At 44.6% G+C, this 24,695-nt stretch overlaps 1 protein-coding gene across 5 annotated transcripts; it reads right to left on the bottom strand.

Moving 5' to 3' along the window:
- Positions 1 to 1,742: 1,742 nt before the first annotated feature.
- Positions 1,743 to 24,662, bottom strand: ccdc87 (coiled-coil domain containing 87). Of its 5 annotated transcripts, none has more exons than XM_015351936.2 (20): positions 22,717 to 24,662; positions 21,787 to 22,095; positions 20,927 to 21,081; positions 20,094 to 20,344; positions 19,068 to 19,353; positions 18,697 to 18,790; positions 17,816 to 17,898; positions 17,199 to 17,356; positions 16,689 to 16,824; positions 14,994 to 15,197; positions 13,410 to 13,526; positions 11,354 to 11,490; positions 10,298 to 10,433; positions 9,157 to 9,266; positions 7,016 to 7,131; positions 6,630 to 6,673; positions 5,754 to 5,918; positions 3,079 to 3,193; positions 2,763 to 2,905; positions 1,743 to 2,106 (listed from the first exon to the last, which is right to left on the bottom strand). In XM_015351936.2, the coding sequence occupies exons 2-20, from the start codon at positions 21,971 to 21,973 to the stop codon at positions 1,906 to 1,908; spliced, it is 2,838 nt and encodes a 945-aa protein (XP_015207422.2). In that variant the 5' UTR covers positions 21,974 to 22,095; positions 22,717 to 24,662; the 3' UTR covers positions 1,743 to 1,905. The 5 variants fall into 5 exon arrangements, with proteins under 5 accessions (XP_015207422.2, XP_015207424.2, XP_015207423.2 ...); XM_015351938.2 differs by having other exon boundaries at positions 15,123 to 15,197; XM_015351937.2 differs by having other exon boundaries at positions 22,753 to 24,662.
- Positions 24,663 to 24,695: the final 33 nt, after the last annotated feature.

Genomic DNA, 24,695 nt, shown 5'->3' with positions numbered 1-24,695 from the left:
TGACTAAAAAGGATGGGCAATTCTTTAAAGCAGAAGGACCATCGTTTGATTAAGCTAGTCGTTCCACTTTAAAAACCAGTTCTTCCCCTAGAACCATAGGATAGTAATCCTTAGGAGTCCTTCTACTTTCATGTATCAGACTGTGTACTAAGTGTACCTCAACAACACCTTGCGTCAAACTTACAATGTTCAGTCATTCATCGTAACTTAAACATTGAATCAAATGGTAAAGATAAAACTCTGATTAACATTTACCTTGCACAACATTACTGAGGTTTATCTCTCACGGTCTGCCCCTACATATAAAAATAGTCAGGCTCTTCCTGTCTACTTCAGCAAGAACAATAACCTCAGACTGTTATTTGTGAATGCACACAGAGACCAAACAGGACAACTGGCCTCCTCTTGTTTGCAATCTTTTCTATGTTCGTGTGAAACAGATGAGCAGATTGAAACTACTTACTTGTTACTATATATGTCATTAGAGAAGAAGTAGAAGAACTTTAATTATTATTACTTAACATTAATAGATCACTTTATATCCCAAAAGCTGGAGAACGAATTAATCTATTGCTGAAGTGCCGCAAACCCTTTGGTGGCAGATGGCAGCCAGTTTTGTGTTGAAAGCCCCGGCACACAGATTATAAAGCAGAAAAGAGAGAGATGAGCCTTCAGCATTTGAGTTAGAGAAACTTCAGAGCCCAGATTGTAAAAGCTCTTGGGCTCTATCATGGCCTGCTAATCAGGACCTCAGCTAAATATCTTAACTGAAGGAAAACACCTCCTACAGGACGGTATCCCCAGGCAGCATACGAAGACTTTAGATAGGAGATTCCGGTTTAGATTCTCCAACCTGTTACTGCTACTGTTCTACCAACATTTACACCAGCAACCTTGTTTGTCGTAGAGGTTTCCTATCTGATAAGTGAGCAGAGCCAGCCTTTCTCAGCTTCTGAGATCAAGTTTTTGGTAACACTTTTACATGTAAGACTTTTATTATGTCTCTAACATTCCTGCATATTCATTCTGGGCATGTCCATTTTTCCCTTTTATCAAGAGATATTCTGAGGGAGAAAGTTCTGAGGAAGAAATTGCTTAAATTTGTAGGCACCGCAATGTGGTCTTTTAAACATAAAGATCTGTGTTTAAAACTTTAAAAGTTCCTTCTTGGATGTCCTACTTTACAACCCTTGTTACTCTCTTAAATATTTAGTGTTGGCTTATGAAAGAAAAAATGAATTATTAATGGAGTATAAAAGATCTAAATAAAAACACAGTTTTGATCCACAACATCCTCACAATCCATATTCCTTACACCGGAAAGGGTTGTACACGGAGAATCAGAAAAATAACTATTACTTTTGACTACAACATATAGATAAAGTCATTAGGAAAATCATTACCCTTTTTGGCACAGATGCAGTCATTCTGTTGGTTAGACATGACATAGGTAAATGTTTTAGACTGAGGTGTATTTGTCATCAACGGGGATGATCAAGATGAGTCAGCAATGAATGTCAAGAGTCTAGTAGTGTGTGTGGACAAAGCACAAGCTGTACATCTGCGACATGGCCTTTTGGCACCAGGTTTTAGATGCTGTCTTGTGGGATTCTGTAAACGAATCCTTTATTTAATTGATATATGAATGAAATGTCCCGATACGGTAAACTCCGCTCACCTGAAAAACTTCCACAGGCACAGCCCCAACACACCTGGCTGAAGCACTTGCCATCAAACATCCCTTGCTGAAACTGCTTTTATTCATTTCTCATATCATATATTTTCTTGCAACATCAAGAGGATTTTTTCCTCTCAATGTGCTTTAATCTGACAAGTAGTTCAAAAGTAAAAAGCGAGCGAGTCCAGGTGTCCCAGGATGAGAGCGGTGCTGAGGGGTGGGCACGCTCACAGCGGTGTGGGGTGCGTCAGGGAGTGCCCCGCTACTCCTGAGCCAGGCTGGGGTGGCAGCTGCAGGGGGGGCAGCCTGACGGGCTGGCCCACCCCACACTCTAGCACCCTGTCCATGGCCTGCATGCGGCGCCCCTGCTGCAGCCAGTAGAGCATCTCGATTTTGTCCCAGCGCATCTTCTCGGCATAGGGCCGGCCCTGAAACAGGCCGAACAGAGCAGTCAGAGATCCGGCGCTGTTGCTGCATAACACACATCACGTCAGTAATGAGCACAAGCACCATCGCAGCGCGCAAAAGGAAGGGCTCAGACACTTGACTTTGTGTGAATAGAATCAAAAAGGCTCATTTTCTGTTGAGAAGGAGGGTAGCGTAAATATGCAACATTCAATATTATGTTTTCATGTAATCCTGAAGGATTTACAAAATGTTTTCTCATCCCCATCACAATTTCTTTTGCGATTATTAGCTGCTGGTTATCTGAATCAGATGTAGTTCAAATTTCAGTTTGTTTTCCATCTGCTGGAAGTGAGCAAGCTTTCATATTCCAAAACAGTGTAAAAACTACACAGTCCTACAGTAGTCTGCCCTGAATACACAGATTTACAGCGCTGGCACTGAGTTCCATTCTAGAGACAGCTAAGAAACAGCATTTCTCCTCACCTGTGCAAGTTCTAACATTTCAGGTGATCCTAGTGGGATTGTTCAGGACAAAAGGGAAAAGCAAGAATATTGAAAAATAGTGATTGCAAGCTTTAAGCGTGTTAATCTACAGAGGCAAAGACAACAGCACACAAAAAAAGCCTGAGTGTGCTTTAAACTTTTCGGAAGCTGAGGACATACAAGTGCCACTTACTTTATATGTGACCGTGTCATTGAAGTGATCTTTGACTCGATGCACAGCCTTCGACAACAGGCTTTCAACAGCGGAGATCTCGGAGTGCAGTTTTCCCCTTCGCTTAGATTCGTCCAATCTTGCAATTGATGTACCACGATACCCTACACAAAATTGATGCAATACTGTACATCATGGTTTGTTGCTCATTTCGCTTTTCACTGCTTAAGATCATCATGTCAAGTGAGGTTCTTACTGGTTTTAAGGGCATCAACAGGACGCTGTTCAATATAGGAGTTATTTTATGAATTACACAATAAAGCTGTCAGAACAGTACCTCGTTCAAAAAACCTGTTGGGATCGGAAGCATTCCTCTCGAATCGCTCCAGTTTAGCTAGCAAGGACTCCCTCTGCTGGATGAATTGGACGGCTCTTTCCCAAGCAGTGGTTGCCTGGAGACAAAACCCACAAAACGCGTTTCTGAATGCTCTGTTTTAACCTGTACTTTGCTATCTGCTCTGAGTTAAGCTCCAGCTCTTCTGTGTGCGCTTTCCGACGTAGGAGTGTGGGAGGCCGACAAGGATGGTTACATCACACTGCGCACTGCGGTGTGCACAGAGAGAGACCGTGGGCAGAGGCACTGAAGGACTGCTGGCAACAGAACCAGGAGATCAGGAAGGAACCCAGTTTGACCTAAAAAGGTGCTGGAGGAACAAGAGGAAGTACATCTTCTGCAGGTTAATTTCTGTTCTTTGAATTCTCGGGTACAAGACAATGCACTTTTTAAATACACAAGGAACACCTTGACTTTTAATTGTGAACTCCTGATTTGAAGAAGCAGCTGATCAAGACAATACACCTTACATGAAACAGGAAGACGGAGATGGCTAAAATATGTTCTAATCATTGGTACATATTGGGTATGTATAAACACAACCCTGATACAGCAGCAGACAGCTTGACATATTGTTCCTTCAGCTTTGAGGTGTAGGCACTGACTGACTTTCTCTTCCTTGGGTTAATCTCTTAGATGCCTATTAATGCTAATCCAAGGCTAATTCCACTGGAGTCAATCCTAGCAGCTAGTCTCCCTCACATGTAACTCTGCCGTTGCCAAATTCACCCATTTATTCAGCGCAGGTGAGCCTAGATCTATACCCATTTTCAGCTAGAAAGCAGTTGCCAGTTGCCATCATGGCCAGGATTAAGATCCCAATGAGGACTCCTTTCATCCCATCACAAGACGTAACAGTCCTCGTCAATTCTTTTAAAAAAACAGTGTTTGATTTAAACTTATGATGGCGTTTTGAACTCCATTTTTTAAATAGAACACAACAGCAGCTAAATGTATGTCACAATTGCATAAAGATGGAAAAAAAGACTGGAGTGACAAAGTTACAATAGAGCACCGTAAATGGTGCAACATCAGTCCAGCAACTGAACGAACAGCGTCCCCTTTCCTCATGGGGAATAAGGGAAACCTCAAACACTGGAGTATATTACTAAGTAAAATCAGACAAAGGTTGTCTGTAGCCTTACGGAGAAGACTAGTAAAGCTGTAGACACAACACAAAGCTTCGGGAGAGAATCAGAATTGATCAGATTAGAAAACACAGAAACTGAAGTCGTGGTTATTGTGTCAGATTGTCTGGGAGATGTCCTTCGCCTTTATATTCCTGACCTGTGGCCAAGATGTATCCACTGAGCTACTCTCCAGCTAAAGTACAGGGCCATGAAAGGAAAACTCTTCGGCTTGAGAAAGGATTATGATCAAGCGAAGGTTAGGATCCCCAGACCGATTCTACTGAAGCTGATCATGCGCCCAGTAGTGCAGGATTTAATGAGCCGGTCCTTTAAAATCACTCGACTGCTAAAAAAAACAGTTGATCAAATATCGACTGTTATTTAGGGTACATTGAAGAGCAAAATACAGAAGCTTATGGCATTTTAGAAGACTCTATGAAGAACTTTAACTACTTATAATAATAATTGCTTACACTTATACAGCTCTTTTCTGGACCCTCCACTCAAAGCGGTTTACAGGTAATGGGACTCCCCTCCACCACCACCAGTGTGCAGCCCCACCTGGATGATGCGACGGCAGCCATAGTGCGCCAGACCGCTCCCCACACACCAGCTCTCAGTGGGGAGGAGAGCAGAGTGAGGAAGCCAGTTCAGAGATGAGGATTATTAGGAGGCCATGATTGGTAAAGACCAGGGGGAAATTTGGCCAGGATGCTGGGGGAATGTCCCTACTCTTTTCGAGAAATGCCCCGGGATTTTTAATGACCACAGAGAATCAGGACCTCGGTTTTACGTCTCATCCGAAGGAAGGCGCCTTTTGCTATACCTGTTGCTATACTGTTGCTATAACTGTGCCTGTTGCTATACTGGGGCATTAGGACCCACATAGACCACAGGGTGAGCGCTCCCTGCTGGCCCCACTGACACCTCTTCCAGCAGCAACCTTAGCTTGCCCAGGAGGTCTCCCATCCAGGTACTGGCCAGGCTCACACCTGCTGAGCTTCAGTGGGTTGCCAGTTGTGAGTTCCAGAGTGATATGGCTGCTGGCCATAATCTTGTTAGTCTAAATTTGTCATTTGTAATTCCTCATCTACCCAGATTGCTTCATCTCTTCCACTTACTATCATTTTATATATAATAGACTTCATCCAGAACCCAGTCGTCCCTATAACAAATATAACCTCCGAGGCTCAAATGAACCCTTCCAGGATGTGACTTTGCTCAGCTGGCCTTGGGGTCAGGAGTGAGCAGTGCTCTTATCAGCAGCAGCTACTCTTGGAGACAACAGCCTCTCGCTCCTTGATCAGTCTGCAGCAAATCCTGTGGATCTCCAGACCAGGATGAGAAACTGGTCAAGGCTGCTCACGCCTGTAAATCCCACTCATCGCGCCATCAGTGGAGTTCTGAGTTTGAATGAGTGTGCGCCGTTGAAATTTTCTACAAGATCAAAAGAGTTTGACTAAAATGCCGAGCCGCCTCGCGAAGTACCTCCTCCAGGCGCTCTCTGTAGGTGTGCGAGCTGTATTTGATAGCCATGTCCAGTCTCTCTCCGTCTGGGACATACAGCGCTTCCCAGATTCTCTCCAGTCGGCTCTGCAGGAGCTCCTCCTGGGTCCCCGCTGACCCCGATCGGGCCGCTTGAGATCGCTCCGCCTGCACAGAGAAACATTCCCAAAACACTCGGCTTTAGGATTCCGTTCCGCCTGGCGTTTCACCAGGTGTCATTCAGAGAATCATCGCAGTACAAGGAACACGAGCTGAGCTGGGGATAGAGCAAAGCAGAATTAAAGGGCCAAATATGTCAAGAGAGTAGACAGGGATGTATCTGTGTGGTTAAATTTTTGCAAAGGACCTTGTGAAGCCTCAGTTAAATCTAGCTCCCATCGCAAATGATAAGCCTGTGGATCATTTTCCTCTGGGTGGAAGACTAAAACTTCAGCCAGATTGTGTCTTTCTCTATGACTGGCAGGTGGGTTTAAATGTCATTGAAGTGAGGCCAAGGCCTGGCACTCAAAGGCAGGTTTGGCAGAACCTGATTAGAAACAGTCCTCTATTCAAACGAACATTAGGTAGGCCAGGGTTAGCGACAATTTGGATCTGCGAAGCTGCTGGGCAGATTTCTCCCGTCTTATCAGAATTACCTGCAGAAAGCATTTCTGTGTTAAACAAAATTAAAGAAAACATGTTTTCTGCACATGATGTAGAATTTTAATTTAAATTGTTTGAGTATAATAATTACATTTTTGGTTTAGGTTCTCAGGTGTTTCCTCAAAAATGTAAAATTGAAGCACTGACATTGGGAGGCTCGAATCAGCAAACTCTTTCCCATTATGTATTGATTACCTATTAAATCTAGTACCGTACCTGCGCCAAGCTCAAGCCCAAACCTTCTGCTGGTCGATCGGCATCTGCGAATCAAAGCGGTAAAAAAGCAAAAAACTAAATCAAGGGTCACAGTAAAAAACGCAAAATTATAATAAATGTGTTCCAAAGAAACGTATATCATCTCAAGGAAATATGAAAACAATGCCGTGGTAGCCAGATAAAGTAAAAAGGGAGTGTCTGCATTGTGCTCAAATACTTGCTGGCTTTACCGGTTCCAATACGTTCCTTTGATACAGGGATTGCAAATGTGTGCGATGCAGGGAATCCATAACATACAAAATTAAAGGTAATAAGAGCACAAGAATGACACCGCTCAATCCGGAGGATCCAGGAATGTGCCTGTGGGAACCATGCTGTGGGATTACCTCCCAACTCGGGCTCCTTCCCCAGCCCTCCGAGCATGACAGAGTTCACATTCCACAGCCCGGACACAAACTCCTGCTTCTGGGACCTCAGGGCCGCAATCTTCTTCCTCTGCTCTCTAAGGGGACGAAAATGGCCATGACTATCACCACAGAGAGACAACTTCATGGCTCTCATTATCCCCCCTTTCCAGCTATACTACCTGAGTGTCTCTTAACAGAAAATCATAAAATAAAGCAGCAGTATGAAATTGTTATAAATATCGTTCAGACATCCTGATTGATACACCCAAAACCCCACAGTCTAAATTTTACATCTGTAGCTCGCTAGGCACATGCATGATTTCACGTAGGGAGCCGCGTCAGCAGGCGTAGGCTGCAAAGGAACAAGTAAAGGTTTATTCCTGCTGAAAAGAGAAGAAAGGAAACACAAAGTTTCGGCTCTGGAGCCTCACACCTGAAGAAGACTCCACATGGATAACTTTAGTTACATTTTAAATTCTGAGCAGATAGGTTTGTGGATTGTTTAAGTGGTATTGTTTCTTGGGACAGCAAGCTACTGATCTTACGTCAAGTGATTTCCCAAAAGACCTGGGCGATCAGTGTAGGAATTGAGTTTAAACTGCCAAAATGAGTTGGTGTAAGCAGTCGTTCAAAAGCACCTGATTTTACTTTATGTAAAGTAGAAGATAAGACCCACCATTCCCTATCTGAATAATGAGGAATAATGCCCGCTTGCTACTGGCATGATTAAAGGTGGTGTATCTGTGAGAACAGCTGTCCACAGGATTGAGTTTCTTCTTCATCAATCAGCAGGTTAATCCAGACAGACCAGGAAGCCGGCTCTGTGAAGGACAGGTCACACCCCGGAAAGCAGAAGGTCACTTCTGCCCCTGCTTACTGTACATAAAGTAACCAGCCCAGGACTGTCACAGGCGCCTGCGTAATCGTTTTCTGAGCGGAGTGACAACACTGGGAGAGCTTCCAGGAATACATCCCGTGCGTATCAGCAGAGCGACTGTAGCTCGCCATCTGTATGATAACGGTCCGCGTGGAGCTCTTCAGTGATCATGCTGACAGCCAAGAGAAACAAATCAACATCTTCTGTGGGCGTGAGCATGTTGGGGACAACCGAGAGCAGGCCGGGACGTTTTCTTCCCCCATGAAGGCTGTCCTGAAGACAAATGGCACGGAGACGTTGTGACGAACAGCCTGCTGTCCCGGCCAGCTGTTGCTCCATTCAGCCCGGAGTCCATGAGCTCGTGGTCCTCTCAACCAAGCCACTCGATCAAGCGCCAGCATCCCAGCGGGAGATCTTAAGATCACAGCCCTAGGATCACTGTGGCACAACTCCTAGAAAACCGCGTCAAAGTCTCGCTGCGGCCAACTTTGTTTTCCCAACCCGAGAGCCACAGAACATCTGTGGGAGTAGCTTGCCAATGCCATCAGCAGGAGCCAGCTGTGACCAGCCAACCTTCCTACCACCCACGCAGGAAGAGAGGTGGAACGTCCTGCTGCAAAGCATCTGCTTTCCAGAGGCTAATCATCGCTCACGTTGCCAGGAATGGATATAGTTATTCTTGGGTTTCCACATATTCCATTGTGACAATGCTTCAAATTTCATACTGAAGCCTTATGATTCTTTAACCTGTATTTCTGCTCACATGTTCTGTGATAATATTTAAAATGTTTGATTAAGATGCCACTCACATACACGCCACTGTGTTTGTGACCTGGGCACGACTACATTAGTCAAATTAACTCCGACAAATCATTAGATTTACAAGTTGCATTTCAATTATATATTTTATTCTGAACTTGTACAGAATATATTGATTCTAGTTATTTTTTCAAAAGAAAATCTGAAATTAAGAGCCAAAGATGAACTAAATGATCTCGTCCAGCCATATGTTCAAAGATACCTGAGGATCAACTCAAACAATGTGGCTGGGTAGCCTGTTCCACACTCCCACATCCCTCTGTGTAAAGAAGTGCCCCCTGTTCTCATTCATAAACGTATCTCCTTAAAATTTCCACTTGTGGCTAAATCCTTAATTCAGTGTAGCTCTGTTAATGAGAGAATAATTTATCCTTGTGTGCTCACTAAAACTCGACATGACCAAAAGGCTGAACCTGACACTGACCTTTCTCTGTACTCCATTTCAGACACGAGGGCTTTCCTTCTCTCATCTTCTTCATCATCACTTTCATCACTGTTGTACAAGTGGAATATTACTTTTAGGTAGTCAGAATCCTAAAATAAATTAAAAGGAGGACATTTAAAAGAGTTAATCCACTGTTTAACATGCATACTGTAGATCTGCTTGCTCATTAAGCAGAAATCAATATTAAATGAAAAGACGATTGAGTCCCAAGCAATTAAAAACAAATCATAACGTAAAAACATTCACAAACAAGAGGAGGCCTTTTGGCCCATCCAGCCTGTTTGGAAGGTAGTAGTTAATTGATCCCATGATCTCCTTCAGCCCTTTCTTGAAAGAAGCCGTGTGTCATGGTCATCATCCCTCCTCTAGAGGGCGCTCCCACCTTGTATAATTGATTGTCATTACGTGCACCTGTCCCCTGTTCCCCTCTTCTTATTTAAGCCCAGCGTCTCCGTGGTCCCGGGCTCAGCATTGGAGGACGGCCGCCAGGAAGCCCGCCTACCAGCGGGTCCAGGAGTGGCCCGAGGGCACAGGTTTCAGCACGGCACCCTGACCTCTGGGTCCGGGGCTTGGAGCACCCGGCCCCGTTATGCTTTTAATCCTCCACGTTCCTGGTTCCAGTTCCCTCTCCCCTGGTTTTTAATTGTTCGTCTCGGATGGATCTCCTGGCTCTTTGGATTATGGACTGTGACCGCGGCAACCCTATTGGACCTCCTCTGGGCTCGTTCGCCTGGGCCTCCCCCCATGCACCGGATCACTTCAGTCACCGGCCCCCTGTCCGGCATCCCCACCTACCTCACTGTGCGTTCCCTAACGTCATTCTCCAGACACTTCCAGACCATACCGTCTGGCATAGGGTCTTTACCAACGCCTCTCACGGCAGTCCGATTCGGCTCCCCTGATCCCGTGGTACCGTATCTATTTCAACAACACGGCCCGGGAAGCTCATCCAAACCCCCCGCAAAACCCTGCTGAATGGCTCGTTACGCATGCATGAGAAGGCATTCGTAAAATAATCTGTAGTGACAGCAAAGGAAATAGGTGTGTAGGTTTTTCCTGCACAACAACAGCGTGTTTCCGATGAGGTTTAGAAATACAAATAGAGAGGCCCTTCATTTACCCGAGTTGAGATGTATTTCAGGTAGTCATCAAAGTTTAGTGTGGATTTCCACCACTGCAGCCACGATGCGTATGCTCGGGAGGAAACGTTGTCTGGGCGTTCGTAGTCATTAGTGGTATTGTTCTTTTTATTCTCTCTAAACAAGGAGGGAAATGCCCGATGAATGATGTGAAAATGTTTACTGTAACATTGCCCGTATAAACTTAACGAAGGTGAATCGCACTTTTCTCAGACAATGCTGAATTTTCTGTGATATTAATTTATATTTCCAACAATAGCAGTAAAACCTGCAGGGCATATCCAGTCATCCAGTCTCAAGGAAACACTTACTTCTGGTAAGGGTCACATCGCCCCAGTGCCTCAGAAGCACGGGACAAAGGCAGGACTATACCCTGCATGGGATACCAGTCCACTACACCAACATGCAAAAGCACAAGGACGCTTTAGAGATACTGATTGGCGAAGTCAGCATGCCGTTGGATGTTGGGAAGAAACTGGAGCACCCAGGGAAAAATCCAGGGGAACACAGGAAATCATGGGGTACATCACACAGATGTACCCCGGTCCAGACTCATAACCAGGAGCCAAGAGCATTGAGGCTGCAGTACTAACTACCACACCACTGTTCCAGTCCTGCAAACCACATACCTTCTTTAGACATGCGTTTGCTGTACAAATGTGATGTAGCAGCTCCACATTCGGCTTAGAAGACTATTAGGACAAATGTTCATAAAATTGTCAATTATTTTTTACAATTTTTTTACAAGTTCGTATGTTCTCCCTGTGTTCACTTGGGTTTCCTCCCACATCCTAAAGACACACTGGTCGGTTAACTGGCCAACCCATGCCTAACCAGGGTGTGTCCTGCCTTGCGCCTGTGGCTCGCCGGTATAGGCTCTGTCTTCCACACACGGATGGTTAGAAAATGAATTGATGGATAACTGAAAACTAAAAGTTGCAAACGTCTGAATTTGAAACATTTTGTTCTTTAAAGGAATCGGTGAATTCATTAAGAGGATTTTCTGATCGAGAAACGGGATAAAAATAAAATAATACCTTTGCATTAAATTGTTTCTGTTTGATTCCCTCAGTTGTGGGTTGATGAACCAATGCCTTCTTTTCCTATTCAAAGCTGAGGATGCCAAGACGATGGGCATATCTGCATCAGCCGCAGCACGTTCGATCAGGGGGTCCTTGTGGCGACAAGAGGCCATAATGTATCTTATGATAAGCCTTACCTATGCCAGTCTTTCTGTAAGATACTACAGCAATATTCCTAAAAGCACTTCAGGCTGTTTCTGGAGCACTTTTTGTTCAACCTAAAAATTATATCAAGAGATCTAAGCAGATAGTACACATGATGTAGAAAATAGAGTTCAAGTAGATCAATTGGTGCATTGCATCAATCCAAAACAAGATTAACCTCTAATGTGTCTAATAATACAATTCAGAACATAATTGTAGTTTTAAAGCACATGTCAAATCACTAACACAAAACACAACAGAAGATAAAATAGAAAAACCCAGCAAAACGACTTTGTAAAATGATAAGCAAAAATGTTAAAAATGTTAAGATACGCAGAATCTCTACTGGATATGGGCTATGAGGTCCTCACCTCTGGTGCTGCACCTGAGAATATCGTTCAGTGTGTGGAGCCAGGTTTTAAACAGAATAAGAAGACCCAAACCAGCTCAGATCTCAGATTAAGTACTCATTCAATGCATACAATACTAAAATAATCTAGAGTTTGACCACCCAGAGCCTTTTATTTTATTGTGAGAACCTTAAAGTATACTCTAAACGTCGCTGCTAGCCAGTGCGGTTTACAGGGAACTGTAAACTGTTTGTAAACTGTTGTAAACTGAATAAAGGGAGTTATGTGCTGATGCAGTTCTGTGCAATAGTTAACACACAAACCCAGGATTCCAGACACACTGTGATGTCTCCAGGGGCAGGATCCTGGAAGGGTAGTACATCCTCCTGGTACATTTGCCCTTATGAAGATGGCTGACTGGACCGTCAAGTCACATACCGTCATGACAGAGTGTGTGCATGGCCAGTACGAGCCAGGGAGCAGAGTGTGTGTGCGGCCAGTACGAGCCAGGGAGTAGAGTGTGTGTGTGTGTGTGTGTGTGTGTGTGTGTGTGTGTGTGTGTGTGTGTGTGTTTGTGTGTGTGTGTTTGTGCGGCCAGTACGAGCCAGGGAGTAGAGTGTGTGTGTTTTCCAGTATGAGTCAGGCACAGAGTGTGTGTGTGGCCAGTACGAGCCAGGGAGCAGAGTGTGTGTGTAGCCAGTACAAGGGGTGGCCAGAGAGGAGAGCCACTGTGGCCTATAGGAGGTACAGCCTGAGATGGCAAGGTGGTTGGCAGCAGTCAAATTAGCTGTGTGCAAGACGCTAACTACTGTGCTCGCGGGAGGACGCCAGCAACTGCGAGGTCTCTGTATGGGAGAGGACAGAGACTGTGCAAGGAGGAGCAGCCTCGCTGAGCTGGAAGATGCTGCGTGTACGAAGCCAGCACTGACATCAGAAGATATCTGAAAGAGGGACTTTTTGCAAACAAGCTGGTAAGCAGTTTACCTGCCTGGCCTTTTGGTAGTTTAGGAACGGAATAAATAAGAGCCAGAAACCCAACAAAGGGCTAGGTTTTTCTTTCACTTTATTATTGGGTTTCGATGGTGGTTGTAGCATTCATCAGCATTGTAAATAAACTACACTTTAGAGCCTAAAAGCCTTGTGTTGAGGTGAATCTGTGGTCATGTTCCTGCCTAAGACAATGGCCGATTGTGACCCACCCCACATGGCATCACAATACGTAATTAGTTTCATAAAAAATTATATATACAATATACTCACTTTGAAATAGAACCTCTACTGTTTTTTGAAACACTTGTCCTTGCACACTAAAATTTAGATGTTCCGGTAAAATACAGCTATACACAGCAATGCTAGGGAGTTCACAATGTGCAACTGCGTGTGTTTAGAGATCTGCTGTCAGTACACCAGTAGGACTTAACAACGGGTAAAGAAAGAAATATATATCAAACGTTTTTCAGAGGAGAAAGACCACATTTCCAGAAGAATAAGCAGAAGATATACAACATTTATCTCACCTGGTCGAAATCTAGATACTCTGTTGAAACGCTCTTGGTTAACTCCTTGTAAACATCTTTAATTTCTTGCCCAAGGAAAAGATTCCGGTCCAGCCACTTCACAGTAGAGGCCTCAATCTACAGTGGAAGAACAGTGCACCAGTTACAGCCACTGCCTGAAGAAAGAGTGTATTCTCTATGGAACAGGTCTCTGTTCATCGTGAACTGTACAGAGGAAGCACAGATTAGTACATCTCAATTGCAAAAGGATGTGCTTTTCTATGTTGTACTCTTTAACACTTGCGAACTGCAGGTATACTGTCATTTTATAAACCCGTGTGATATTGAATCTGAATCTCACTTTAAATTGCCACTTTCTATTTATCAAAGGCTATTATATGCCGCTGCATTTGTGTGCTATCTTGTGGACAGACATCACATATAATGATATCCAGAAGTATTGGGACAGCAAAGTAAAAAATGTATTTTTTGCTTTACAATCCATCGATTCGTGTTTCTGAAAAATGAGATTAATATGAATGATAATTACAACATAATATCAATTCTATTTTGGATAATTTCACACATACATTGGATCATAGAAAAAACAATGTACTTTGTGTTCAACCTTGTGATTTCAGGCAACCAAAAGTATTGAGACACATTCACATTAAATTTCAGAGTGAAAATTTCAATTTATTGTTTCATATCCATTTGAGGCAAAAACTACATGAAGTATGGGAACCACTGAGCACAACAAACTCTGTGGAATAACTTGCAATGCAGGACTTTGCTGTAGCCGATTTTGAGTTCTTGCCTACTCTTGGAGTGTTCTGGCTTCAATATGTTCTTCAGCATGTAATTGCTGTTCAATTCGATCTAAATCTGGAGATTGAGGTGGCCTAAGATTCCCCACTCCCTTTCCTCTGATAAACCCCTTGAATGTGATGACAGTAAGTTTTAGGTCATTGTCATGCTGCACCGTGAAGCAGACATTCCTAAGCCAACAAAATGTTTCTGCAAACTTCAAAATTCATTCTACTTCTGCCATCATTAATTACATCACGACTGAGCCAGTTCCAGAGGACCTGCAACTCCACCTGCAGGTCCTTTCTTTTTCCACATTTAACCTTTCCATCACTTTGGTCAAAGATTTTCATGGTCTCCTTCCATAAAACTTTGTTCAAAAACTATTTTTTGTCCTTTGAGCAGGTTCTAATCTTCTGCTCTTGGTGCAGTGCTGCAGCATGGCACATATTGCAGTGTAACATTTGTTATTCTGCTGTCTCAGTATTGCTGTGAACAGAGATTTTGAACACTTTCAACACTGTAATCCAGAATTTGTTGAGGATTTAATTGACAATTGTTTTAGGGTTTTCCTTGACAGCCCTGTGTAATAGCACCACCTGTCACGCCCTCTGCAGCCAGAGGGCGCTCCTTCTCTGTCCTGTCCCTAGTTTCCGGTCTGCTGTCCTTCTGGTCCCTCTTTTTCCCTTGGGCTATATATTTCCAGGTCTTCAATATTCCAATACTTTTTTGGGGTCACTGTGGTAACAGACGCAACCGATAAGGCTTTAGAAAATTAAAGAGCAGCCATAACATTACCTCTCCCGTCAGGTCATTATAAACAGGAGGACATTTCCGTATGTTAACGGTGTCTGTTAGCACTCTGTCAGACACCTGCACATCAGCTGGCCTGGCTACACACTGGGAAGACAGAGTCACATTGACTACCGCAGCCTGGGGATGCTCCGGCTCCTTCACAACAAACTGCTCCACTGGCATCTGCTCCTCTTCCTCATTCAGCTTCTGTCACCAGAACAGACAGGGGAGATGAGTCATGCAATGCACTCAGAGCTTCACTGTACCGACACAGAGATAATGTAAAGCTGGGCACTTCAAAGCACTTGGAATGTGACTTATCCTGGACTTTAAATATACTGTATGAACAAGCTGCCTGTAGAGCTTTCACTTTGACGATCAGGTCACAGAAGAAACGGAGACTGGAGCTGTTTACCAGCTGAAATGACATTGCTAAAGGTGATCACCAGACCTGGGAGTTTTCATGGGTTTTTCACAGGCTGCCAATTAGCCTATCCTTTAGCAACAAGATGGCAATTCAGTCACTATAGATGACATTTTGTGTTCTGGCAGAAACATCTAGTTTTTCTGACAAGAGGTAACAGTTCTTATTTCTTTTTAGGCATTGCACAACCCATCCATCCATTTTCTAACTGATCATCCAGTACAGGGCCGCTGGAGACCCAGAGTTGCCCACAGGCAACGGGTACAAAGCAGGGTACACCCTGGATGAGATCCCAGTCCAACAGCAGCTGTTTTTGACTGTCAACACACATGGTACATTGCAATTTACCACTGTAAACCGACTACAAACTCACACTGTAGTGCAAAGCACTGAAAATCCTCCACATCTACAGAAGCTTGAGAACTGCTTGAAATGGGTGTGGCGTTAATCTGCGTCGATCAGAGGATCAGAGGAAAGCTCTTTTTGTTAGCTCCAGGTTATTTTTAGTTGTTTCCTCACAGACACAGAAAAGCATGAATCTTACATGCTGTGTCCCTTCTGTTTTTCCCACCTATGATATAAGTGTTTCATTATTTGTCCTTTGAGGATGTTAACCTGGTATTTTGCAGTATTTCTTAGTCCGGTCCTGAATCTCATAGGTCATTAACTAAACAAGGAGTTGGGATAACAGTTTTGTAAGCATGACCAGGCAGCTTGTTCCAGATCTCCACAACCCTTTGTGTAAATAACGTAAACTCAAAGTTAGTCAAATTTAGTTAAGCTAACTCACCTGTAAATTCCCCTAAGCCCTGCCTAAAGGTAACACATTATTGTATCCTCCACATGAGCCTTATTCCTGAACCTTTGATTTCTCTTTCTAATTAATTTGTACTGCAATATTTGCTTATTTTTCTGAACATTTTTAGAATGTTTGTGGATGATAAACATTTCAGGTCTTAGCATCCTGATGCAAAACTATTTCTGCCATCATCCTGGGGGACAAAAACATACAAAACATTGAGATTTTTAGTCAACCATTTTTTCTGTAACCATAATCTACCTGGTCATTGAAAGGCATCAAACAATATTGAGCCCTGCAGCAAACACTAAAACATGCTTTAACCTCCAGCTTGTGGAAACCACAGTGAGTATCTAAGAAACTCCACCCCAATGTGTAGCCCCAGTGCATGGACTTTGAATGACACCATAGTACTCATAAGACAAACGTCTTAAGGCATAAATGACTGCGTAGAAAAATTTTACTCAGATATTACCTTCAACGTCTCCTGTACATGAAGCCATTTTGCCTCTTTCCTGCATATTACAGCTCTGATTAAAGGTGGCAAGTCAGCTTCTGGGTCATCTGCCTTGGACTGTTGTAAAGGTGATTTATTACCATCCTGTAACAGCCTGGTATTTGACCATCCAGAAAAAAACAATCAAAACCACAGTTTAAAGATATTGTCTGACTTCCTGAGACTGTATTATGTTGTTTACGTTACTAAAAAATACATCAAATCAATATTGTCAAAGACCACATCCTACAATTCACACCACGGCTGCATGTCCTGGTGTTTAAAGCTTCTTTTCCTGCTTTAAGCGCATAATTCCTTAGCATTTTAATTTTTTTTCCATCCAACAGGTGTCTGATCAGTGGCATTAATAAGTACAGTATCTGGTGTTAGAGTACTTACTGAAGTTGCACCAGTATATCAGAACCTTACTGACCAACGAGAAAATGAAAGCAAAGCTTTTTTGGGCTCTTATGCACTCAAAGCTCTTACCTTCTCAGATCGTCAGAGATGCTAACAGGTTTCTCCAGACTGGCTGCCAGCACCGAGGTGTGTAACACTACAGGGGAATTCGGCCGAGCTCGTTCTGGTTTGATTCCGAGCTCTTCCAAAAGAGATTCCCTGTAGAGGTCCGGCATTGAATGATAACCCTAAAATTTTAATATATATATGTAAGACGACAAACTAATACAGTATAAATTTTGGTATATTCAACCCTGGGGTTGAATATACTTGCTCGTGTGTCAAAATGTCTACACACAACCTTTTCTTTCTGTAATTTTATTCAGGTAATGTTAAAAAGGAAATACTTCCACTGGAGTTAATAGATTGTGTGGATCACCCTCAACAGGAGGGCTGCACTGAGAAAGGTTGGGAAAAGTATAAATCTCCACATCACAAAGCTCCCAAGGGTAAAACAAAAATAACCTTGCTTTTATCTCGCACACTCTGTGGGATTTGTTTTGCTGTTATTTCTAATTATGTTCTTAAAAAAAACACTTTCAGAAGCACTACATGTGCATCTCTTTGTGTGAGACACCAAGACTTTTATGCAGAAATGTAACTGTAAGAGGTGATTTTCTGCTGGTGTTCATAGGTCCTGCTGTTACCTTCATTTGAGAGGAACAGTGGCGCTCAACACCCGCAGACAGGACCCTCTGGCCAGGGGGACTGGGGCTCCTCACTGCAGCACCTACAGACCAACCCTCAGGGGTTACACCAAACACGCCCACCAAAGGCCCACACCAGCACACATGCTTTACAACATCTCGGAAACTGACTGAGAAAGTCCATATATTTTACAGGTAAGGTAACCACCTTTGGCCAGTATATGTTTAAGTCGACTTGTAATTCCTTACATTTTACCACAGGACTCGAAATCATAAACAGATGGTTATAACATTTGTCAGGTCTTGTCTCTCCTGTTGAAATGTGAAATTGATCATTCTTTTCACTACTGTTACTCAAATGTAGAAAATTAAATATACATCCATCACACTTTCCAAACTTAGAACATTATCTTTTGTTTGGTTTTACAATGGAAAATTGCACCAGGACACACACAAAGAGAATTGCCTAATTAAATCAGTTTATCTTCCTTTAAGTCTTTTTTAAAACAGATATTTGAAAAGCCACATTATTAGTTAGAACATATTGGTTTTCAAACAGAAAAAAAAATCAAGTATCCTAATTTATCCACAAGTTTCAGACTGAGAGTTTTAATGTGTTGTTATAACCATGCTCAGACAGAAATGTCCAAATAATACTAAAACCCAGGAAAAAAAAGGTCAATTGTATCACTATTTTGAAATATAATTCAAATTTTTATACCCAGTGCACTTAAAGAATGTTTTTGCAGTGTAAAGATGATTGTTAAAATAACAACAGTAAAACAAAAAACTCTTCATTTGAATTCTTCAATCTTACTTTCCAGTCAACTGAAAAAACGACAGTTTTGACTAAAACAAATCTTGCATCCAGAAGTTCTTACATTGCATGGCTTTTCTGGCATACACCTGCTCCTCCTGAAACGGCAGAAGTTCGTACACCTTTTCCAAATCCAAAGGCGCTATCGCTTCATGAATCTGGAAACAAACATGTGACAGACGTGCTTACTTTCAACAACTAGTAAAAGAATACCTCGCTATGAACGCGTAATAATAATGCCTTTTCTCACAGTCTAGGTGATCCAGGGACGGTCAGGAAAGGCCTACCAATTCCCTAACAATGCTGCCACCTACTGGCTCATTTCGCTCAAGCTCTGCTGGGTTTTTCGAGGGTGTCCTGAACGGCGGTGATGAGGGTGCGGCTTCACTATTATACCGACTCTTGCCGGAGGCAGACAGCGACGATGTCCCTCACCTCCCGGAGGTCTCGCTCCACCACAGATTCGTGCGTTCTGCGCCCAGTCCCACAGCTCCCATCAGCCCTGTTTTTGCTCGCCGGAGGCAGGCCAGCCCCTCGCCATGGCACGCAGGACTCTGCTGCGCGTTGACCTCTTCCTTGCTTGGGCCACCGTACTCCCCCCCTGCTCCCCTGGACAGGGGGGTCCGAACGCCGCCGAGTGCTTCCTCCGTGGAGCTCCACAGGTTTCCGAGAGGCCAGGACCTCCGCTATGACACTGCGCCTGATTGTAGGGACACGTAATCTGGGGGATAATGCATAATCGAAAGCAAAACGATCAATTATTTATAAATCGATGAACAGCACAAATGAAAAATCTGAAAAGCTCCTATGTCTACATTTCAAACCATTACAGATAACTAAGATGACTGCAAAGGAAATCAGCTGGGAAGCAGGGTAATCATTTAGATGTGTAATTTAAACATTAAAAAAACAACAGTGTTGGCCAAGTCACATCTTGCTACAGACCACACTAGCCTCAAGAAGGCCACTTACTGGAAAATAATTGTTTCATACATGCTGATGTATCCACAGATTATACTAGTTGAAAGAGGGCATGTACCTATTCTATTAATTAGCAATCAATAATTCATCATGTGAATGATGGTTAAGACTGGCAAGGTCTACTTGCATCTCAGGGGTGGTTACATTACAACTCAAATTAAGTCCATTCTCTGTTATATTTCAATACTGGGCATCCAATTAGTCCTGTCACTTGTAACTGCAACAAACTCACGGTGTTAATATCAAGAAAATGACCTTTTGTAGCAAGCATGCTGATATTTTGTTGAGCGGACATGACAGTAGAAAATTCAGGATGCAGATTGACACGTGCAAGTCAACAGCAAAGACAGTGCAAGTCATTGGCTTGTAGCACGTGTGGCCACTGCTGGACACAGAACAAGCTGAACATCTGTGATGCATGCATGCTCCACGCTAGGCTGCTCTTCTATACTGTAACTATAGACCGTGCTTGGCACTCACAGCCTGGTGCACTCGACGGACAGCTGTGCACCCAGGCGGCTCAGGTTGGCCTGATCGCTGAAGACGCAGCGTCTCCTCAGAGTGTCCACCATGCAGAGGTAATGTAGGAAGAGCTGCTCGCAGACCAGGATGATTCGCGTGGTCATCTGACACCGGAGGGCCTCGTTCTCTTCTGAACTCAGGGATGGATCACAAGTGAGATTCTTAAGGTCTTGCCAGATTAATTTTACTTCTGCCAGAATGACGCCTGCCTGAAACAACAAGGAAATAACACACTGTGTCTATTTATTGGCCGTATCGTCGAATCTGCTGATGCTTTGTATCAGTGGGGAACTTAATTTCAGTGTGATTATATTATTACTGTCAAAAAAAGTTGGAAACACCACAGTTTAACACAAAGTTCACAAATGTTCAGTAAAATGAAGTGTTGTATGTGAAGGACAAGAGCACATTATTGGCTTACTCACAAAAGCCAGTTTTTAAACACTTTTTAGAATACTGGTGCCCCTGAAAACCACTTGAATAACTAAGGAGGTGTTTGCAGCAAGGTTTTAAAATAGAGTTAAGATGAGGCTTTGGGCATTCCTGCTCTGCAACAGCACCTACTCACGACAGCGAAGCCGAGTCCAGACAGACTGCCTGAGCCGAACCGGACTGTCATCAGAGGATTTCCATCCGCCCTAAAGCCTCCATGCTCGAACGCACGCTGCAGCAACGGGAATGCGGATTTATAAAAAGGTTCAAGGGAAACTCTCGCCTGTGTTGTTTAAGCTATCGAAATATCTGCAGGGGAGGGGGGGCCCGGTGAGAGAGAGGCCACTCTTGTCTCCTACCAGAGTCCGCTGGGCTTCTTCAGACACCGCCGTGATCTCGGGGCGCACCTGCACCCTCCTGTGAACCAGCTGGCAGAGCTCCTCCAGACTCGCTGGAGACACCTTCACGCTGTCTCTGATGGGGGTGACAGGCCTCTCCTCCTGGAGCCCACCGCCTAGGGCACAGCTCACATAAAGACAGAGATCACTTGCATCTGACAGTACAATAACAGGCATTCTTTGAGGACACTTAATTAGGAGTCCTTGTAGGCTTCTGAAATGTTGAGTTCTGATTTTGCAATCTCTCTCTCTCTAGAGGCTAAAGTCATTTAGTGGAGCCACACAGGCTCACTCTGGAACCTCTCTAGGCGACAGCTGAATTTCCAGAAGTTACTTCACACCTTTGCACCCCTGTAATATGCAAGAACTTTGAATAAAGGGAATATTGAACCTGTTCGTAATCACGGTTTATATATATTTTACCAGAGAGGTGAATTAAGAATAACTTCTCATTTACAACGACAGCTTGGAGACCCATTTATCAGCGAAGCACAATGCAAAACACTGGAAAACATGCCAGAGCAAATAAGCTGTAAAATAACACCGCAGTGTGGAGGACTGTGTCAGGACCCTGGACTTGTAACTGGTAGGTCGCGGGTGCAAATCTGAGGAAAGTGCTTCTGCTGTACTGTTGAACCAGGTACGACTCTAAGATGGTTTCAGTAGAATAAGCAGCTGTACACACAGGTATGTGCGTGAACACAGAAGCCGCTTTGAATCAAATCCCAGCAGCCAAAGACATGACCACAGTCAGACCCTGCGGAAACTGCCCGAGCCACGGAAGACCCAAGGCCCCCGCAGGAACAGCGAAGGGGCCCCACCTCGTGATTCTTCGCACCCCGGCCCGCCCGGCGCGAACGAGGCGAGGGGCTCCCGCAGGCTCCTGTAGCGCTGCCGCAGCCCGCGGGCGGTGGCCGCCACCTGCGCCAGGGGAAACAGGCCGTCCTTCCTCCGGAACCGGGCCTGCTGGGACAGACCGGCCGGCACCTTCACCCCGGCGCTGCCCATCCCGGCCACGCAGTCCGGACTCCTCCTGGCTGGCCGGGGAGAAGAGCTTAGCCGCAGCGCAGCAGACAGGTGGGCAGGGCTGAGGTCTTCCGGCCTCACGCTTCGGTTTAAGATCAGCTCAGCTGTCACAGGCACAAGTGCAATGCAAAGCTTATGTGCATGTACGCTTCGGTACAAGGACCAGTACCAAACAAACCAAAAGAGTATCTGAAGACTATGGTATCTTCTCCGCAGGGAATCAGGGATTAGCTCTGTTTAAACCCCGAGAGTGCTGCAGGCACACCATGTGCACTGCTGCCACCACAACATGTCTTCCAGTTCTCCAGCTCTGCCGTCAGTATTATAAGCAAGGGGGGTGGAGTATTTCTACACTTCCAGCTGGAAACTGCAGAGCGCTGTAAACACGACTCAGCTAATGCTTCCGAAGGGAAAAAAAAAATCACACCACACTCGTCCGCCGTCAACATTTCAGAGACACGCAGAAATGTGAACCCTTAACACAATCTGCGGAGTCTTCAATTAAACACGACAAGAAATTTACTGAAATTCACGCTTATATAATTGCTACGGTCCTTATTCACATAGTATATAACAGCAGAGCCATATATAGCCATTCGATCAGAAACTAGTGAAAGCAAATAAGGAAAGCGAAAATTAATCGCACGACATCACATTACTTAAAACACTCTTTGCAACTGACACAACGAACAGATATACGAAAATTAAATGGCAACGCGTATTACCTAGACGCTAATAGCGACACCTTAATTCGGACATACTGTAACTGTGTAAAAAACACGTTTCCGACGCCTCGGCACCACAGCGCGGAGCGGGCTCGTTGCTAAGCGACGCCCAAACACAGCGGCGGCGAGGCCGGAAGTGCCCCTGCGCGAGCTGGGGCAGCAGCCGGCAGCGCGTGAGAGAGATCCCAGAATTTATTTTATTCCAACTTCGATTCCACCTCACGTAATACAGGCAAAGGAGTCAGGGCGTCCAAAGACTAAGATGAGTGAACACAAACGAAACACTGAACAATACGCTGCCGGAGGTGATTACGAATCAGATTTCTGAAGATGGTTAGAATCTGTACACACCTCAGTTGTTTTTTTGCTTTATTTTTCACGTGTCTTTCTAACGGCGTTGAAGTCATATTGCATTTCCACCTAATGCGCATGAAAGGAAGGGGGGCGTTAGAGCATTTTGTTTGGTGAATATGATACCTGGGCTTCTAAACTTCCCTGTCACACCGTGATTTGTTTTTTGTACCGCACCGTGATGTCATTAATTGTTGCTTTCTTTTTTTCTAATTAAGAACGCATACCATATCCCGTCCTTAAAAATTACTAATCAGGGATCTTCATGCTGAGTGTGTTTTTTAATGTGCTTTACGTGCAGCAGTTAATATTTTCAGGTCCCCGGACAGTTAAAACCACGCACTGCCCTGACCGGGTACCCCTTTTTTTGTGCGTCTTTCTAAATTGTGAGGATTACTCAAAGCTGCTAACTTGTTCTTCCTCTCATACACGCGTGGTTCTGACCGGTTAATGGGCTCATATTGTGCGTCTCTTTCCTGCCCGCACAGCGAGCTCCCCACCCGGGGCGGTGAAGGCGGTGAGTGTCCGTGAGGAGGTGGCCTAGCAGGTTTGTTTTCTTTTCGCGCTGTTACTGAGCGCCCAGGGGTCTAGGGGTGACAGGGCGCACGGTCCGGGTCTCATGACGTCGGAGAACATTCCCGGCCTGTTCCCGGGAAAACTAGCGCCGGGCGCGGAGTGTTCCCGCCGCCGTTACCATAGTAATAGTGTCGGTTTCCGTGGAGACAGCATCTCCGTGGCGCCGGCAAATCAAACATGTCCCCTTAGTCTCCGGACCAGTGCAGACCCGCTCATGCTTGAGGTTCTGTTTGTCAATAGTTTTATTTCAATGAGCATGGAAAAAATCCTACATTTTCTTCTTTAAATTTAAAATGTAAAAAAAAAAGAGGCTGTTCGAACATACAACCAAAGACTTCGTGAATACTACTCAGCAGCACCGATCTAAACGTATAGATGGGTCTCTGAACTGAAGGTCGTGGAGCGCGACTTTCAGATCAGCGGCTCAACAGACTGGGACCATGAGACGGGTCTAGATATTGAGTGAGGGAGCCTCTCTCTGCCCCCTCCAAAGGTCCCACAGCCCTGCATCCCCATCTCAACATGCTCCAGTTTCTATGCTGGACCGACGCTCCAGGCTCTGTGTCAGCAGTGTGGGGAGTGACGACTGCACCGGCTCTCCGACAGGCTTATTGCTCTTGTCATTCCGGAGGCAGAGAGAGAAAGTGCACTCAGCCACTGGACGAACAGGGGAGATTCGTGTTTGTCATTGTTTTTTTAAGTGCTTTGTGTAACTGACATAGATAGATAAGACTCCATTGATCCTGAAGGGAAATTGAGGTGTGACAGCCAATACATTAGTACTTTAGTTATGACGGAGGGTTACTTATGTCTTGTGCTGTGGCGACTCAGGCGGCTCAGAGGGAAGAGGGGGAGAGAACGAGCAGACAGGAGGCGGATTGCAGCAGCAAGGGAGGAGTTTATTGCCCTTTCCGGTTCACAGAGCGCGCCCCCATTGGCTTTAGCCCACTGAAGAGCAAGCGACCTGCAGGCTCAATTATTCTGATCAAGAAATTCAGACAACTGTGCTCTTCTGGTCTGTGTGACTTTGCCCACGGTTCCGTTTGCAAGGC

Source organism: Lepisosteus oculatus, chromosome 7, assembly GCF_040954835.1.
Source record: "Lepisosteus oculatus isolate fLepOcu1 chromosome 7, fLepOcu1.hap2, whole genome shotgun sequence".
NCBI classification, from domain to species: Eukaryota; Metazoa; Chordata; class Actinopteri; order Semionotiformes; family Lepisosteidae; genus Lepisosteus; species Lepisosteus oculatus.
Note: the sequence above shows the minus strand (reverse complement) of the source record. Positions and strands in the feature narration are given on the sequence as shown.

What these genes read in the sequence shown, in the direction of transcription:
- ccdc87 (XM_015351936.2), bottom strand. Translation starts at nt 21,973, where the DNA reads ATGGGCAGCGCCGGGGTGAAGGTGCCGGCCGGTCTGTCCCAGCAGGCC. An exon ending in ATCTCTGACGATCTGAGAAG is followed by an intron (nt 16,825 to 17,198) that starts GTAAGAGCTTTG and finishes GTCAAATACCAG; the next exon opens with GCTGTTACAGGATGGTAATA. An exon ending in AGTATCTAGATTTCGACCAG is followed by an intron (nt 11,491 to 13,409) that starts GTGAGATAAATG and finishes TGTCGCCACAAG; the next exon opens with GACCCCCTGATCGAACGTGC.